Genomic DNA, 19,204 nt, shown 5'->3' with positions numbered 1-19,204 from the left:
GAAGACTCTTGAGAGTCCCTTGGACTGCAAGGAGATCCAACCAGTCCATTCTGAAGGAGATCAGCCCTGGGACATCTTTGGAGGGATTGATACTGAAGCTGAAACTCCAGTACTTTGGCCACTTCATGCGAAGAGTTGACTCATTGGAAAAGACCCTGATGCTGGGAGGGATTGGGGGCAGGAGGAGAAGGGGACGACAGAGGATGAGATGGCTGGATGGCATCATGGACTCAATGGACGCAAGTCTGAGTGAACTCTGGGAGTTGGTGATGGACAGGGAGGCCTGGCGTGCTGCGATTCATGGGGTTGTAAAGAGTCGGACACGACTGAGCGAGTGAACTGAACTGAAGACCCTCTCCATTCCTTCCTATTCAACATCACTTCTGGTTATTACTTCCTTAAGGAAATCATCTCTGTGCCACCATTACATTTACCAATTCTGAAATGTGGACACAAGCATTTGAGATTCAGGGAACTTCTAAATAATCACCTAGTACAAATTCTTCATTTCACAACTCAGAAAATAAAAAGCCAAAGAGGCTGAGTGACTTCATCTTGACAACAAAATTATTATCAGTGATTATGAAAACCTGGTTTTTGGACTTATCCTCTGAATGTTCTCCCACTTTCTCTCTAGCAAACTTCAGGAACCATGTAAAGCTCGCTCAAAAGAGAAAAAAATGTCCTCAGTTTACAATTGACTCCACAACCTCTCTAAATAAAGGCATAAAGTTTATGTTTTGTTTTATTCAACATGATGCCAAAACATATAACCAATTCAATCAACAAATAAGGGAAAAAAATCAATGAAACCAACTATTTGCCTTGGCATAGACCAGATCAAATAGATATTTTAACATATACTAGTTACCACTTTGGGAATATGCCTGTTAGAATTTATAGATTCTTAAAGAGATGGGAATACCAGACCACCTTACCTGCCTCCTGAGAAATCTGTATGCAGGACGAGAAGCAACAGTTAGAACCAGACATGGAACAACAGACTGGTTCCAAATTGGGAAAGGAGTATGCCAAGGCTGTATATTGTCACCCTGTTTATTTAACTTATATGCAGAGTACATCATGTGAAATGCCAGGCTGGACAAAGCACAAGCTGGAATCAAGATTGCTGGGAGAAATATCAATAACCTCAGATACGCAGATGACACCACCCTTATGTCAGAAAGCAAAGAAGAACTAAAGAGCCTCTTGATCAAAGTGAAAGAGGAGATTGAAAAACTCAACATTTGAAAAACTAAGATCATGGCATCCTGTCCCATCACTTCATGGCAAAAGATGGAGAAACAATGGAAATGGTGAGAGACTTTATTTTTAGGGGCTCCAAAATCACTGTAGACGATGACTGCAGCCATGAAATTAAAAGATGCTTGCTCCTTGGAAGAAAGTGAAGAAGTGGAGCTTCCCTGATAGCTCAGTTGGTAAAGAATCTGCCTGCAATACAGGAGACCTCCAGTTCAATTCCTGAGTCAGAAAGATCCCCTGGAGAAGGCATAGGCTACCCACTCCAGTATTCTTGGGCTTCTCTTGTGGCTCAGCTGGTAAAGAATCTCCCTGCAATGTGGGAGACCTGGGTTTGATCCCTGGGTTGGCAAGATCCCCTGGAGAAGGGAAAGGTTACCCAGTGAAGTGGCTCAGTTGTGTCCGACTCTTTGCGACCGCATGGACTATAGCCTACCATGCTTCTCCATCCATGGTATTTTCCAGGCAAGAGTACTGGAGTGGGTTGCCATTTCCTTCTCCAGAGGATCTTCCTGACCCAGGGATGGAACCTGGGTCTCCCGCATTGTAGGCAGACGCTTTACTGTCTGAGCCACCAGGGAAGTCCTCCTTGGAAGAAATTGATGACCAATGTAGCATGTTAAAAAGCAGAGACATTACTTTGCCAACAAAGGCCTGTCTAATAAAAGCTATGGTTTTTCTAATAGTCATGTATGGATGTGAGAGTTGGACCATAAAGAAAGCTGAGCACCAAAGAATTGATGCTTTTGAACTGTGGTGTTGGAGAAGACTCTTGAGAGTCCCTTGGACTGCAAGGAGATCCAACCAGTTCAATCCTAAAGGGAATCAGTCCTGAACATTCCTTGGAAGGACTGATGCTGAAGCTAAAACTCCAATATTTTGGCCAGCTCATGCAAAGAACTGACTCATTGGAAAAGAAAGACCCTGATGCTGGGAAAGTCTGAAGGCAGGAGGAGAAGGGGATGACAGAGGATGAAATGGTTGGATGGCATCACCAACTCGATAGACACGAATTTGAGCAAGTTTCAGGAATTGGTGATGGACAAGGAAGCCTGGTGTGCTGTAGTCCATAGGGGTCACAAAGAGTCAGACATGACTGAGTGACTGGACTGACTGACTTGTTAGAACTTACATTGCTGATGGCCTTATTTTAGGTGGCTATCTTCTTCTTCTAACTAGATTAGAAGTCTTTTGAAAATAGAACTTTATTTTCTTCATCTTTGAATTCCCCATTGTCCTGCCAAGGTTTTCTATTCCTTTCTTCATGAATTGTGTACATAACCACTAATATACTGTATTAAAGATGCATAATTTTTAATAATGTTGAGTTTTATTATTTTTGCAATATTTCTTAAATAGCCCACTTCATTATAGTCTTATTTGCCTACTTTGTTTTATAGTGAGGTATTTTCTCATTCAATGGCATAAAAATTAAAAAGATGATTCTCAATGGTTCTGTGTTTTTATTTTATTCATATATGTCTTTGTATCACAAAAATATTTTATATCTGTGTATACCTTATATATTCAAATTCCAAAAGATGATGCTGTTATAGTGCTGCACTCAATATGCCAGCAAATTTGGAAAACTCAGCAGTGGCCACAGGACTGGAAAAGGTAAGTTTTCATTCCAATCCCAAAGAAGGGCAGTGCCAAAGAATGTTCAAACTACCATACAATTGCATTCATTTCACGTGCTAGCAAAGTAATGCTCAAAATTCTCCAAGCTAGGCTTCAACAGTGTGTGAACCGAGAACTCCCAGATGTTCACACTGGATTTAGAAAAGGCAGAGGAACCAGAAATCAAATTGCTAACGCCTTTTGACTTCCCCGGTGGCTCAGATGGGAAAGCATCTGCCTACAATGCGGGAGACCCGGGTTCCATCCCTGGGTCGGGAAGGTCTCCTGGAGAAGGGGATGGAAATAGGGGCTTCTCTGGTGGCTCAGATGGTAAAGCGTCTGCCTACAATGCAGGAGACCTGGGTTCAATCCCTGGGTTGGGAAGATCTCCTGGAGAAGGAAATGGCAACCCACTCCAGTACTCTTGCTTGGAAAATCCCATGGACAGAGGAACCTGGTAGGCTACAGTCCATGGGGTTGCAAAGAGTCAGACACAACTGAGCGATTTCACTTTCACTTCCTTTCACTTTGGATCACAGAAAAAGCAAGAGAATTTCAGAAGACCATTGACTTCTGTTTCATTGACTACTCTAAAGCCTTTGACTGTGTGGATCACAACAAACTGGGGAAAATTCTTAAAGAGCTGGGAATACCAGGCAACCTTACCTGCCTCCTGCAAAACATGTAGGCAGGTCAAGAAGCAACAGTTAGAACCAGTGTGGAACAACGGACTGGTTCAAAATTGGGAAAGGAGTACATCAAGGCTGTATGTTGTCACCCTGTTTATCTAAGTTATATGCAGAGTACATCATGTGAAATGCCGGGCAAGCCAGAACCAAGATTGCTGGGAGAAATATCAATAACCTCAGATATGCAGATGACACCACCCTTATGGCAGAAAGTGAAGAGGAACCAAAGAGCCTCTTGATGAAGGTAAAAGAGAAAAAAACTGGCTTAAAACTCAATATTCAAAAAACAAAGATCATGGCAGCCAGTTCCATCACTTCATGGCAAATAGACAGGGAAACAATGGAAAGAGTGACAGACTTTATTTTATTGGGTTCCAGAATCACTGCAGATGGTGACTGCAGCCATGAAAGTAAAAGACACTTGCTTCTTGGCAGAAAAGCTATGACCAACCTAGACAGCATATTAAAAATCAGAGACATCACTTTGCCAACAAAGGTCTGTCTAGTCAAAGCTATGGTTTTTCCAGTAGCTATGTATGGATGTGAGAGTTGGACTGTGAAGAAAGCTGAGAGCCGAAGAATTTATGCTTTTGAACTGTGGTGTTGGAGAAGACTCTTGAGAGTCCCTTGGACTGCAAGGAGATCCAACCAGTCCATTCTAAAGGAAATCAGTCCTGAATATTCATTGGAAGGACTTATGACTGAAGCTGAAACTCCAATACTTCGCTCACCTGATGCGAAGCGCTGACTCACTGGAAAAGACCCTGATACTGGGAAAGATTGAAGGCAAAAAGAGAAGGGGATGACAGAGGATGAGATAGTTGTATGGTATTACCGACTCAATAGACATGAATTTGAGCAAGCTCCAGGAGACAGTAAAGGACAGGGTAGCCTGGCATGCTACAGTCCACAGGGTCGCAAAGAGTCAGATACAACTGAGTGACCGAACAACAATACTTTATATCTCCAAACACACGATATTGAGTGTAAAAAATATTTTTTCTACTTTTTATCATTTCCCCAAACTATAACCCCTCACTTCTACCAAAACACTTGAAGCTAGACTACACATATTACAGAAGACTAAAATAATCATTGTCCTTATACTGCTATAACACAAGCTAGCAAATGGTGTATTAAAAGAACCACCAGGGCTTCTCTGGTGGCTCAGTGGTAAAGAATCCACCTGACAGCGCAGGAGACAGGAGTTTAATTCAGGAAGATCCCACGTGCCAAGGAGCAGCTAAGCCCACTGGCCACAACTATTGAGCCTGTGCTCTAGAGCCCAGGCATTACAAGTCCTGAGCCCACATGCCACAACTACCAAAGCCTTCATGCCTGAGAGCCCATGCTCCACAACAAGAGAACAGCATGCAAGGAGAAGCCCATCCACCACAACTAGAGAACAGCAATGAAGACTCAGCACAGCCAAAAACAGAGAAATAAGTAGAATTGTAAAAAAAAAAAAAAAGTAAAAAATAAAAACACAAGTGCAACAATAGGTTATGTATACAAAGAAATGTGTAAGTTGCAAATTAATCTAAATTCTCAAAATTTAGATTAAATTACCTAGTATGATTTTTGTTATCAAAAACCACATGACACTATAGTTGGAAAACATTTGCCCTAAATGGCCAGTTACTGAAAAAAACTTGTTGGACTTCGTTGGTGGTCCAGTGGTTAAAACTGCACTCCCACTGAAGGGGGTGTGGATTCCATCCCTGGTTGGGCAGGAGCCCACAGGCTTCTTGGCCATAGAAAAGAACCTTGCTTTTCCTGGTTTTAAACATTACTTACATTCTATTGGAACACAGAGAAAAATAACACATCTATTGCTTGGCTTTTATAAGACCTGACTAGTGCTATGCCTAAACTTTACATTTAAAAAAAATCTTCCTCTAAAGATGGTGTATAATGTGTAAAACTGACACATTAAATCTAGATTGTGCACATAGAAATGTATATATCTAAGCTGGCTGTAGATGCATTATGAGAGTTCATTATTTATAGGCATCATAGAGTTAATCAAAGCAATCCTTTGGAATAAATGATTTATATGCTTTATAAATTCAAATTTTCATATACTGATTTTTCTTAAAGAAAAACTACACCAAAAAATGAGAAAACATATCCTACTATTATAAATGATGATCAAAACAGCATAGCCTTTTTTCTCAATCCCAAACTTTTAAAACAGTTGCATACCTAAACAAGTATTTTTTCATACAAACCTATATTCTTGCAATATCCACGGTTTTTAGTAACCTCTATTACTTGGGAATTTTTAGTTAAGAAAATACTAGGACAATGAATGACTATTTTCTATCTTAAGCTTCATTTTGTCTCTTTTTATATGCACGCCCTAGAGGTTCCAGATTCTATCCACAAAGTGATTATGATCTAGGACTGATCAGATTTGTAACAAATGTCCACTGGGATTCTTCGACCTAACATCGATGGGCGAGCCAATACACGTCTTCTAGCTCACTGAATCCTTTCACCTTACCTTAGGGACTTTCCACGCTACACAGTTAGAAGCTTTCTTTCACAAATAATGAAATGAATGAAAAATGGTTTCAGAATAGAAAAACAGAAACCCAAGTCATTATATGGTATCTAAAGCTACCCTGCATCTACTATCTTAGTACCTAAACAAACATTTTAACATGTATGATAAGGGATGTTCTTCAAGGTCTTAAGTTTCATTATCTCTAATTTTATATGATTACTGACATGCATCATTTCTATTAACACTTCAATATATCCAGCCATACGATAGCATTAAACTAACAGTGACCTACAAAAGCCCAGAAACCATTATGACTTAAGTTTATCAGAAAATAAGAGCATAAAGTTAATAAAATGAAATTTCTAATAAACATAATTTTTATAAGTGTTACCAAATCAAAATGAAACTAACAGCAGTCGTGAAATCATTTATGAAATGTATTTCCCTCAAAAAATAAAAAGTGTTTCTAAAGAGAGAGAAGAAAAATTACAAAGTACAATATTTTTAAGCTACAAGCTTTACCAAAATCTGTCACCATTTATGTTACAATTCTGCTCATCAATAAGGTACTTTTTTTCAAAGAACCATTTGAAAATCAGTTATATCAACTCTTTTGTATAGAGAAGCAGCACACCTTTCAGGCAACTAGTATTAATGAGTAGACATGACTATAGAATCTCCATTTGTTTCTCTGACAAAGCTGTGGCTACTCTAGTCGCTCATTGAAATTCCATTAATCTAGTGTACCAAGGTCCAATGCGAAAATCAAAACTCCATCTAACCCTTTATCAGTTCACAATAACCTACAAGTGAACTCTGCCTGTTAGCATGCAGCAAGTTATGATTTTGCTATCAATCAGGCAGTTGGCCAATAAAAAAAAAAAAAAAGGCAGGCTGGAAACAGTGTGTCTGGCAGGGTTTGAAGACTTTGTTTTTGTTTTCTGTTTTCATTCCCTTTCACTTTCTATAGGGCGTCTGGACCTTGTGAGAATATGCATTATTCTCCTTGGCTGTGATTTAATTGCTACCAGCAATCAAGTCGAAGCATCACTGAAGTGTGCTTGAATTTCATTAGAAGATATAACTTATGCTACTTTCCTACAGTACCTAATAAACCATAAAGAAACCAAAACACATATGGCTTGAGGGAATAACTGGAAAATTAGGTAGCCATTTGGGAACTGAATGAACTTTTGAACCAGAGGAACAGAGAAAAAGAAATATTAAAGGAAAAGACAGACTTAGAATGCACAGAGATGTGCAGGTTTGACCTTTTCAGTACCTTGAAAATTACATTAGCATTATGAAAAATACATATCATATTTGGAGTTTATAATCCATCAAAGTTGAGATACTTTGCTTAGTGCCTACCATAAGGTAAAAGTCAAAAGGACAAAACAACAATCTGATTTGAAAAAAGGCCCTTTGGTGACCCATGCTAATTTAGTTACACTTACTGTTAAATGTATTATCATTTTATAATTAATATATCATTAGACTAAGGTCACACAATGAAGGAAAATTTATTCAGCAAAGGAAAAAGAACACATATAAAATCTAAGTTAGAGGGAGAAAAAACTAATATGATTAGATAATATTTTAAAGTGGAAATTAAAAGTTAAAGTAGTAGTTTTAAAATTAACTTATAACATCCTTAGGAGAAAATATGAAATTATCAAAACTAGCACTGTTTATATACCAAAAATGAATAATACTAGAAGTTAAAATTTTAATCTAGGAATTGCTTATATAAACACTGATGAAAATGCAATATTTAAGAAGCTAAAATGTAAATGTTACACATAAATATAATTTATTAAACAATATTCAAATATCGACAATGCTTTAATGGTAAATCTTCTTGTGCTATTAATATATTTCCTGTATATCTGGTTATGAAAACAAACATATGATAAATTATTTACCCATTAAAAAAATAATCACGTAATTGCACTATACAATAGCAATTCACTTTTCCTAACAAATCACTGGCTCTCACAGATATTTAATTGTTGGATTTCTAAGGCTGTTATTTTTTCAAGAAGGTACATAACGCTCTCTTGTACATCAAAATATTTATGCTATTTTGAGAAAGCCTGAGCATATATAATCTATGAATATATTTGTATGTGTATATATATATTTTCATAAGATAAATATTCTTCATATATGTATACATACAAACAAACTCATTTCTGTATACTTACATTTTACAGAAAAGCAAAACAAACCATTGTAATGTGTCTGAAAAATAGTTCAACTTAAACAAAAATTCATTGTTTTGCCTGAAAATATTATTTCAGTGATAAAACATTTTCTAGTAGAAATGCTTTTGAAGATATGTTAGAAAGGGTAATGCTCTGTTTCATATACTAAGTGTAACTGAAGAGAAATATGCATTTAAAAAAAATAGAACCTATAGGAGAAAGAAATTCTTTCCTTTTAAAAACAGATATTAAATGTTTGCCAAAATGTAAAATTCGACACAAAATGGATATGATTATTGTTGCTACACATTGTACAAAGTTCTGAATATAAAAAAAAGATTGTGTTGTTCTGAATCAGTGGTTAGAATGTTTATCACTTATGCATGTACTTGACTTATCCCTGTTCTGCAATAGACATAATTTTATACCTCATAAAAGCAATTTATGTTTCCAAAGGGAATAATCTGGATAACATAAAATGTGGAGTGCTCTGTTGCAGGAAGCATATTTTCATTCAGCAATTGTATTTAGAGATGGAACTGCACAGTTTGATCATCATATAGTGGCAGAAGGCATTATTCATTTCTATGTCTATGTGAAACTTTGAGTGCACAAATTAATATGCATGGCTAATTTATCAATATGCATTCTTAATCTGTAACTATATATCACCCTCATAGGTCTCTACAGTTCAGATGCACTCGACTGGGTGGCACAACAAAGTACATGCTACGGTAAAAACAAGTTTCATAACTTTGGAGTTTTAAAAAATTACTAAGAGATAAAGAATCAATTTCATTACCATTTCATTTAATACAAAATACTATAATATTACTGTATAATATGGGATATTTTTAGATGATAATTAGAAAAATGAAAATGTATATAAAAGAAGGATTCGATGAAAACTTATCTTGATGAGAGAAGGCAATGTAGGAATAATTAATTTAATATTTTATGAACTCATTTTGTATGAAGTTTTCAGGAAAAAAGAGATCAAAAATCTTTTTCATTATTTATAAAATAAATAATACAACAAGCCATTAAGCAGCCCAATAAAATTAAGCAAGAATCTGATAATATTACATTAACCAACAAGTATACTAATAATATTTATATGATGATATGATACAAGTACTCTCCTCAAAATTCAAGTAAAGAAGATTTTCTAGGAGAAGAAGGAACTACATACTTAGGAAAACCACTAGAGAGAGCTCTTCTGTTCCTTAAAAGGTTCTGGTAAAGGTAAGTTAAGTGCAGCTTCTGTGTTTATCTGCTTTCTGAGAAGATCACCATATTTACATATTGCATTGTTCTGTGTTAAGAGTGTCAAGAGGTATAGTCTACGGAAAAATGTAACATACCATCAGAGGGAGCTTCATCATCTTTATCATATCTTTCTGAGGCTAATGAAATAGTGTCTGGAGGCCCAGCAAAAGGGTCATCGTATTCTTCTCCATCTTCTGCATCACCTATAAAAGAATCAGAGATAAAAGAATGGATGCACATTATAACTGAACCACTCTGCTGTACACCTGAAACTGACATAACACTGTAAATCAACTATACCCCAATATAAAATAAAAAGTAAATTTAAATAAACAGAAAAGAATCAGGGAAAAGTCTTTTATAATTTAGCCAGCTTTAAAAAGTGTTACTTTGTCAAAGAGACAAATGGTACTACTAAATTCAGTCACTTTCATGGAAGAACAAAGAAAACTTTTTGAACTAGGTAAAAACAGATCCTATTTTAATGTATATCTGTTGTAATTTAGATAAAATTAAAAGTTTTTGAAAGTCAGTATACAACTGCTTCTTTCTGTTACAAAAGGGTACAAGTTACAAAATTATTATGGTCTCTACAAACATGAATATAAACTACTAGAAACAGGTTAAAACATGGTGTGTATCCAAAACAAACAAAACCAAAATAACAATAACAGCAACCAAAAAAATCATGGCAAGCACAAGAAAAAATAATTCAGTTAATTCCATTTACCTACTCAATAACTGGAAAAATGATGATGAGAAATTGATAAATTAAAGCCATATGAACATTTTACATTTTCAGTAAAAATCACACAATTACATTTGAGCAGATTAAAGATACTCAGTTGCATTTTTAAGAGCAGGAATCTTTTACAGAAAAACTGCTTTAAAATCCATATAAACCTTTAAATTCAGACAAGTGATTTACAAACTAGACACTTTCAATTTTTCATTCAGTGATATGCTATTTTTTTATATTCTAGCTAGGTTTCTAGATGATTTCCAAACCTCAGGCTGATTGGGTGAAGTCATTTAATCTCCACAATAAAATCATGTGGTTTGAGTTTTTCATATACTCATTTAGAATAATTTTTTAAAAGAGTGATTCAATCATTTACTATATACTAGCCATACCTAATCACTCATTCTTCATCCCTATTCAACAAGAAAGAAAATAGTATGCTTAATACCATATCAATGATTTGTTAACAATTCAAGCTACTTGTTAGAAATTCAAGAGAAAACCTAAAAACCAACCCTCGAGTGCCTACAGTATCACTTTTTAGATCACAGTTGCTGGGCAGATCCAGATTAAAGCTACTGGGCTCTCCAAAATCATGTCTGTATTCTCCGACATCCCTCTGATGAGTTACACCCTACTTTCACCATGTTTTGGTAGAGAAAATAGCCTCTTTCAAGACAATACTTTCAAAATAATAAAAATCAATATTCGTATCTATTTTCTTAAAATTCTGACATTTTATCAACATATATCATCCCTACCCTGAAAGTAAAGATAAGGACATCTCTCACCAAGACAATAAGAGCAGACTACAGAGATGACTGCCTTATTGTCTTTAGTGATTACACCATTACGTGCACACACATGGTGATGCTTCTTTCCCAATTAAAATTCCAAGAAACATGTACAAATACTGCTCTTTCTTCAGATCTTAATTTATCTTTCTTTCAAGATGATCAAAGTACTTCTCAGAACATTCAGTGATCCTTTATAATATTTCTCTTATGGAATGAAGAGTGGTCTGATTTAAAATATGAGGTAAAATAGAACCTCATAAAATTCTAGTAAAAATATGTTTGAACGTGAAATGATAACTCATGGAATACACAGTTGTAAAGATCACAAAATTCTCAACTGTTCAGGATTATTAGCGTATCCTCCTATTCCTAACAAAGTAAGAATTTTTATGTTATACATTTTCTAAGGTACTTCATATCATAAACTATAAATCTTGCTGTGAAAAAAAATATTAGGACATTTCAACCACATCACCATAACTTAGCAGTTAGCACATTACACTATTAAAAATATATAAATATGACAATAAAGCTAATGATTCATGGAAAGAATCTTTTTAAAAATTCAGATGCTCAGGCTTAAATCTATTAAATTCTATGTGGAAATAAGCAAAAAATTTTAAGTTTTAAAAAATCAGAATTAGTTTATTATCCTTGGATAATATCCATTGTATATTTTGTGTATATATCCATATATGTACACAAACACATACACAGCAAAAAGATCACTATTAAAGCTATAAATACAATAATATTTAATATAAGGGAAGAATATTCTACACAAATGAGTCACTGACATGTTAAAGACTTCTATAGGTTTTATTTTTGTTTTTGTGGTTTTTTTTTTTTAGAACAGTTTTTGGATTGTAAAGTGACATTATCTTCAATTTCCCCATTCTAAGAACTGCAGCTCATCTCATAGGTTGGTTTTTTTAATTACTATGACATGTATACTTATCTAAGACAAAAATACATTACATACTGCTATTGGCCTTATTTCTTCCCTCCCAGCCCCCTTCCCCCCTATTTTAAGCTTCCCTTGAATTTAATTCAGAAAGTAAAGATGAATCTCTGTGGTATCTGTACAGGGTTATTCCCTCTTTAACTTGCATGCAGTTGAAAAGATATATCATTTTTCAAAATGGACTTCATGTTACTGTTCTTCCAGTGATGATGCACCCCTTTTCCCTGACTCTCTAATTTTTTTTAACTCAACAAAGAACAGCTATATTATAAGGGGCCTTAATTGAACACAGGGGTCGCTGTTGAGTAGTACAAAGCATTTTTTCTCCCCAGGGGCTGCGTACTTGCAGCTAACCTACAAAGACTTCGATAAATTTAAAGGAAAATGTTCAACTTGTGTTTGTGTAATAGAAAACTGAACTCCAAAGCAACAATGAGCATCAGGTAAACGTATCCAATACAATTTACAGACATAATTGAAAGCATTACAGCTAATCAGACATCTAAAAGAAAAGCTTGCTCAAATGAAATGTCTACAGAATCATTAGTTGGCAGCCATTCTATTACAATCACACATAATGTCAGTGGTGCCTTGAGCCTGTGCCAATGACAACAGCATAAATTTTGCATCTCATTTCTATGGTCATAAAATTAATGATCAGTTTAAAAATACTTCTTTGTAAAAGTTATTGCGCAAAGAAAAGACATGAATGTGTCCCTGTTATGTACTCAGAAGGATAATTATAGGGTTGTTGCTCATTAATACTGTTTCTTGTTTCCCTAGAAAAGCATTTGATTTATCCCACAACTTTCAAAAGTTTAATTAACGATACAAAGTTAACAATCTAAAAGACAATGATCCAAGACGTCTCATCCTACAATTTCATTGGTGAGTTAAACAACACAGCAAAATCAGGGCTTAATCGTACCACAGCAACATATTTCTTTGGAAAACATTTTTAAATTTTTAATAGTTGGTTTCAAATTACTATTACCCCTTCTTTTTAATATAGCTCCATGATCAATTAATGTTTTCCTAAATGCCTAGAGATAAAAGCCCATGAACAGTCATGATCTCTCCCACCACGAAAGGTGATTTAACCAATCTACAGCTTGTTTTAGCAAATATACTCCTGTTTTAGATGTAATCAGGTAAACATTAAACTAAATAACATATCTAAAATTCAGATGATAAGCATTCCCTTTCATAGAAAATGAAAAACAATGTGGTGGGGGAAATTACTTGAATGAAAAATATTAATTTCTAATTTTCTACTTAGTTCATGTGTCCAAAATAATTTCTCAAGTAATAATACATAGCTAAATAGACATAATTAAGCATTTAACTTGTCACTTCTTAAGGGAATCTGTAGTTTAATTCTTGAAAATTTGGAAGATTTGATTCACCACAAGTAAGATTCACTCCACAACTCTCCTACCAAACAAGGGCTAATTTATAGCATGCAAATATGAAGCAGTTTTAAAGGAAGGGTACCATTCCTTAAGCACTACCTTTGAAATACACTTCTACTGCTATAGGCCCCCAAACTCAAATATGCTTAACACATTTGTATAAGGCCAGAGATGGGGTGGAAGAGCTGCAAGATATTTGTGCAGATTTCACTGGGGAGCTAACTTTCAACAGAACATATACTATGTTAGGAAGGGTAAAAGTAAGGAAATTTAACATGATCCAAAATGACTCTTCTGCTGTTCTCAAGGATTCCATCAGAACCAACTAAAATGGGTCCCTTCTTACCTAACTGCCTTGTTACTCAAAGAAGCAGTTTAGTCTATTAATAAACAATAATACCAATGAGGTCAAAGAAAGTTGCTTTCTCAGTAAATCTATTCATATTCAACATCAATGGAGTTTTAGGACAAAATCCACTAAAAAGTTTTAATTTAAAGAAAAATACTTTAAAGGAGAAAATGAGTTTTTAGTTATAACATCTAAAGGGAATTGAAAACAATATATTCACATTTTTTAAAGCTGTTGACATCAATATTGGAAAAATTTCTCTTGAAAATATTTGTCTCATGTTAATAATGCATGCCCTTCTTTTAGTAATTTATGGTTTCCCTGAAATTTATTTAAAGATTGAATTATCAATCAAGATTTACTAAATCTTCTTGATAATGAAGTTGAATCTGAGAGTACACATTAATACAACATTGACCACTATGTGCCATGCATAGCTATCGTCACATTATCTTAATCATTCTGTAAAGAAAATAATAATACCAAAATCATCACTGGAGTAAAACAAGCCTGATATAAGGACAAGATACAACCACAAGTAAAACTTTTTTATTATATACCTAATATGTATTAGAAAATTCTATTTTATACTCAGTCAACAACACTGTTTACTCAAGTAGTAACGTATTTCAAGTGACATTTAAGAGTGCTATGACCTTGTCATGTGACAGAAAACAAATTCTAAAACAATCACAATTCTAAAATTAACATAATTCTAGGGCATGAAGCCTATATTTAGGAGTATACTTTATATTACATGGCTATATTGCAACAAAGAATAAAGAACTATGGTTAGATAGTTATGTCATGGACAATATCTAAAGGTTATAAGAAGAGATGTGAGAGGAAAGCAAGGAAGGATGACAGACATCTGTGTACATTAGAGAAAGTAACAAATCATTTATTCAAGATGAATAAAGTAAAGTAAATTAATTCACTTTATTTAAGAATGTTCTTCCAAGTCCTTTTTTCTCCCAATATTATTAAAATGGTACTTAACCATCATGTAAAAAACAGTACGTGAAACAAATAGGAGTATAAAGGTAGAAAAGGAGGAAAACAGCCTCTGGTCACTTCACTGTGACCCCATATTGACCTGAGAGAGAGGAAACAGCCAAAAGGAATTCTGCCCAGGTCTCCTTGGATAAAGACAATCCAAAAACCCCAAGAAGAAAATGTAAGGAAAAAGAAAAGCAGCATTATCAAAATATACTTAGATGAACTAAATTTATTCAATACAGAGATCTATTAATAAATTCTTATTTTTAAAAAAAGATGCATTTTGAACAACTGCTTATTCAACAACTAAGCCTGTACTAACATCCCTTTAATATTTCTAACAAACGACACGAGTAGTCTTTTTAGAACAGCTGAATTATACTTTAAGGGTAGAATGGCATAAAATTACTTAGCTTCTCATATTTCTCCAAGGTATAGATCTAATTTATCCACAGGCTTACTTTTGAGCAGGCACTCTTGGTGATTAGTTAACTCAATACAGCAGTATTGAACTACAAATGACTTATTCAGAGGAAAATGATTATGGGGAATCTCTGAATTCTGTGTTATTTGAACTTGTATTCTAGGCTCATTTTTCAATTTTTATCAAATACTATATAAACCTCCGTTCTCTTTAGAGACAAAGAATGTATCTCAGTAATGTAATTTTAATATCCACACACCTGAACAAGTCCTAAACGAGAATACCAAAGGGAAAATTCCTATCCCATTATTGAATCATATGCAATTCTGCAATGACTTTATACTCTCACATTTTCTTAGCTTAAAAATGTTTAATGTACAAATAATGAAGTCACAATGAGGGTCCAAAAGTCACTAGAACAAAACGTGTGTTTTAAGAAAAAAGGCAGAATCTGATATGTAATATTACCCTATAAACGGTGCTTTGTATAAAAGTTATCATAATTAAAATGCATAAATGCATTATTTCTATACTCAACTAAGCAAAATGCAACATGATTAAACCCACAGTTTAGGATTCATTGTAGAGTACAAATAAGTAGGCATTTGTGGAGAGAAGAAGTTTCCTGTTCTTCCCTTTACTTAATAATGTCTAAAAATTTAACATGGAAAAAAAACTTTTATTTCCTCCAATCACAACAATCTTAATGACAATGTGAAAAGAAACTGTGGCTTCCTTTTAACTGTTTGATTTTAGGTTTGTCTGCTTAAGTACTTGGTTTATTGAAACTGTCATTACTCTCTCACTCATCAGTTAGCACAGATATGAGTTACTCTGTGGTATCTGCTAACTAACCCCAGTTAGAAGATGCCACACTGCTCCTCCCAAACCCAGAGCCTAGCTCCACATAGTTAACTGACCTCATGTTTTGACCCTCATACCAGCATCCACAGGCTTCAGGTCATGACCCACGAATTAGCATCATGGAAGTAAGGGCCAAACCAAGTTTCTCTTACAGAACTGAAGATGTCAAAGGTAGAGACATCCTACGCCTTTCTAAACTTGGTTTTCAGTACATTCAGCAGCTGTCTCTCAAATCTAAAGGAAGACAATCAGCTTACCAGCACTCTCACATATTTCCAAAAAAGGAAACTGAATTACCTTCTTTGAAAATGTCTACTGCATACGTTTATTAATCTCAAAAGAAACATAAGAATAATAAAAACTAGCATGTGAAACAGATTTTACTCACGTTCTCAAACAAAAATTGATAAGTTTTCAAAACAATTGTCCTTTAGAAATGTCAGCTATGAGCACTCAGCCACAGGCCCTCCTGCTCCCATCACCACTATAAAGTAATCCTTACAGGATTAAACGGCTTTGGGTTGATATCTTCCCTCTGCCTCATCAAAGTCTTCCATGTATAACTGAAGGTATATACCTTTCTTAACAAATTTCTGCCACAGTGAACCCTAAGAACCACAAAACCTAAGAATGTTAAACACAGATTTCTGTATCAAAGGACTGTGCAGGGTAGATTCTAGATAAGCTTTTTAATTTTATTCTCAGCAGGGGGAGCTAGCACTCTCATCTTGAAAGTCTAGGTATACAACATGGAAATTTAAATTTTGATTCCAACTATCAAATTTCAGCATGTGTCAGATTTTCCTATTGAAAATCTCTGCAAGGGAAAAAAAATGACAGGTTTCACAAAACTTGAAAATTTACCTTTGTCTTGAGATTCCTGAAGATAACTGTAAAAGAAAGCAATAATATTATATTTTAAAAAAAGGTTAACAAATCAAAACAAGATCTAATCAGTGGCAGTGATTCAAATCTATTTTAAAATCTATACTATGAATATATATTTAAAGAAAAAAAACTACTTCCTATCTTGAAATGGTAATTCCAAAAGGCTAGTGAATTTATACTAAAAATATTTTTAAAGACTCACGTTACAGTAGTAAAATTAGAATATATTGTTAATATATACGACTTAAATTACATTTATTCATTTGAGTATCTGGAGGTATTTTCCATATTCATGTTAAAATTTTCAACCTACCTAAACCTTATCTGTGAAACCAAATATTTTCTCAAATAATCAAAATGAACACTTGGATTTTGCAAAAATACTTAGAAAAATAGATAATCAAGAGCCTTCACAAAATAGGGTATTATGATAAGCATGTCTGTTTTTAAATATTATTATAGTAGAAATATAGCTTGTCCTTTAAAATATTTCAATTAGATTAGAATCTAAAAAATTTAATTCCACAATTATCAGTCCTTCATTAAAATGTTAATTACATTTATTCTACGTAAGAAAAAAGTAATAAAAGGCAAGTAAGTGACTTACATAGACTTTACATCTTTTATCTTCTTAACAAGGGAGTCTCTCTTTTCCTTTGCTTTCTTGGATAAATTTTCCCCTCTCAGTATGTCTGCTACAAATGTTTCAACATCTAAACCATGAAATATAAGAAAAAGGACGCAAATTATAGGAAAGAATCATTTTTTTGTGAAGACAAATAGGATAATGATTGTTTCTACCCATAAGTGTTAATATCTGTACAATCTGTTACAGTTATTTATCAGTCCAAAGCATAACAGTTGAAGTATGCTTCAAACACTAAATTGGACAAATCTGTTCGCCACTTAGCTAATAAAATGTGTATGTTCTACTTATGCTTAGCACAGCCAATGCTATTTGAAAGTTTGGCATCATTAAACCAGAAAGAAACATGCAAGTTTTAATAAACTATGGTGCCCCATAAACAAATTCTCTTGTATAAAAGCAAGCACAGAGTTTACATGCATATGTTACTATCATTTTATAGTATTTTGTAAGTTCCTGTATGAACAGGTCATTCACAATATTATATCAATAAAAGCTAATGTCTCTGGCAAAGGCTGCTTTTCCCAGTGTAATCAATTTTCAGTCATATGTCATGCTTAACCACTTTAAAGGGAAAAAAAAAAAAAACCCTTATTCTAGCCAAGATTTCCAAATCAAACCCTCCTCTTAGGTTCCTACCTGCCCCACCCACTCTGGCCAGCTATTCTCAAATAAAAAAGATAATCAGTTGCGTGGTTTTGTGTGCTCCTGCATCCTGTCTTGGCATTACTACCTGGAAATACTTCTTTAAATAAAGGAAAAAGTGGCAAAATAGATTTATCCACTATTTTTTTAATTTATTTATTTTAATTGGAGGCTAATTACTATTTTAAAATATAGTAACCAAGAGAAAAGATTTATATGGCCTCATGCAACATTTTCACATAGCCTTCTTTTTTTAATTTAATAAACTTTTACGCTGCTTTCTAATTCTAATATGCAATGCCATCAAATTCTTACTGGTTTGATTTTATAATGGCCTTACTCTTATTGTTCATGAAATACTGTACAACTTTATGATCAGAATTTCAAATGAGATATTTAATATAGAGGATACCATTAAAATTTTTTCAGTAGGTATGCCTATAAACCACCCATATTTCATATTGAAGAGATGTGTATATGTTCTATTTTCTTTTTATTTAACTAATTTGTCTCCTAACTCACACTGATAAAAAGATGTTATCAAAACATAAAACAATATTATATTTAGTCAATTCAAAGCAGTATAACAAATTGTCTTTCAACTGTACTTATAATTAGCAAGTTAAAACCTAGTATTTGAAATAGATGTTACAATTGATTTTAAATTCTTGACTACAAAAGACCTTGATCCAATGAGCAAAGCTGATTAAACTGTTATTCTACACACTCGTAATAAATTATGTAAAGGTGAGTTTTCAATAAATCAATATGACAAGTGAAATAATTAAAATTTAGTCTTGGAATAATTTTTTTTAAATAGCTCTCTGGTTTGAAGTCCATTACTGACATGTTAAAAGTTAAGTGTCTATAAAAACAAAAGCAAAATGTCACAGCTTCTCTTTCCTTGAGCTGTCCATGTT

At 34.0% G+C, this 19,204-nt stretch overlaps 1 protein-coding gene across 2 annotated transcripts in view; it reads right to left on the bottom strand.

Annotated features, from left to right (window-relative positions):
* SKAP2 (src kinase associated phosphoprotein 2) overlaps window positions 1-19,204 on the bottom strand; it is a 166,384-nt gene that overhangs the window by 139,220 nt on the left and 7,960 nt on the right. For both annotated transcript variants that reach the window (XM_015095341.4, XM_060415036.1), the window contains exons 2-4: window positions 17,601-17,706; window positions 16,970-16,995; window positions 9,650-9,757 (exon numbers count right to left, since the gene is read on the bottom strand). In XM_015095341.4, the coding sequence (XP_014950827.1) occupies window positions 9,650-9,757; window positions 16,970-16,995; window positions 17,601-17,706 (240 nt within the window). The remainder of the gene's footprint in view (window positions 1-9,649; window positions 9,758-16,969; window positions 16,996-17,600; window positions 17,707-19,204) is intronic.

The sequence above is a fragment of the Ovis aries genome, chromosome 4 (assembly GCF_016772045.2).
Source record: "Ovis aries strain OAR_USU_Benz2616 breed Rambouillet chromosome 4, ARS-UI_Ramb_v3.0, whole genome shotgun sequence".
NCBI classification, from domain to species: Eukaryota; Metazoa; Chordata; class Mammalia; order Artiodactyla; family Bovidae; genus Ovis; species Ovis aries.
The sequence above is the reverse complement of the archived record's forward strand: the minus strand, read 5'-3'. Positions and strand labels throughout refer to the sequence as shown.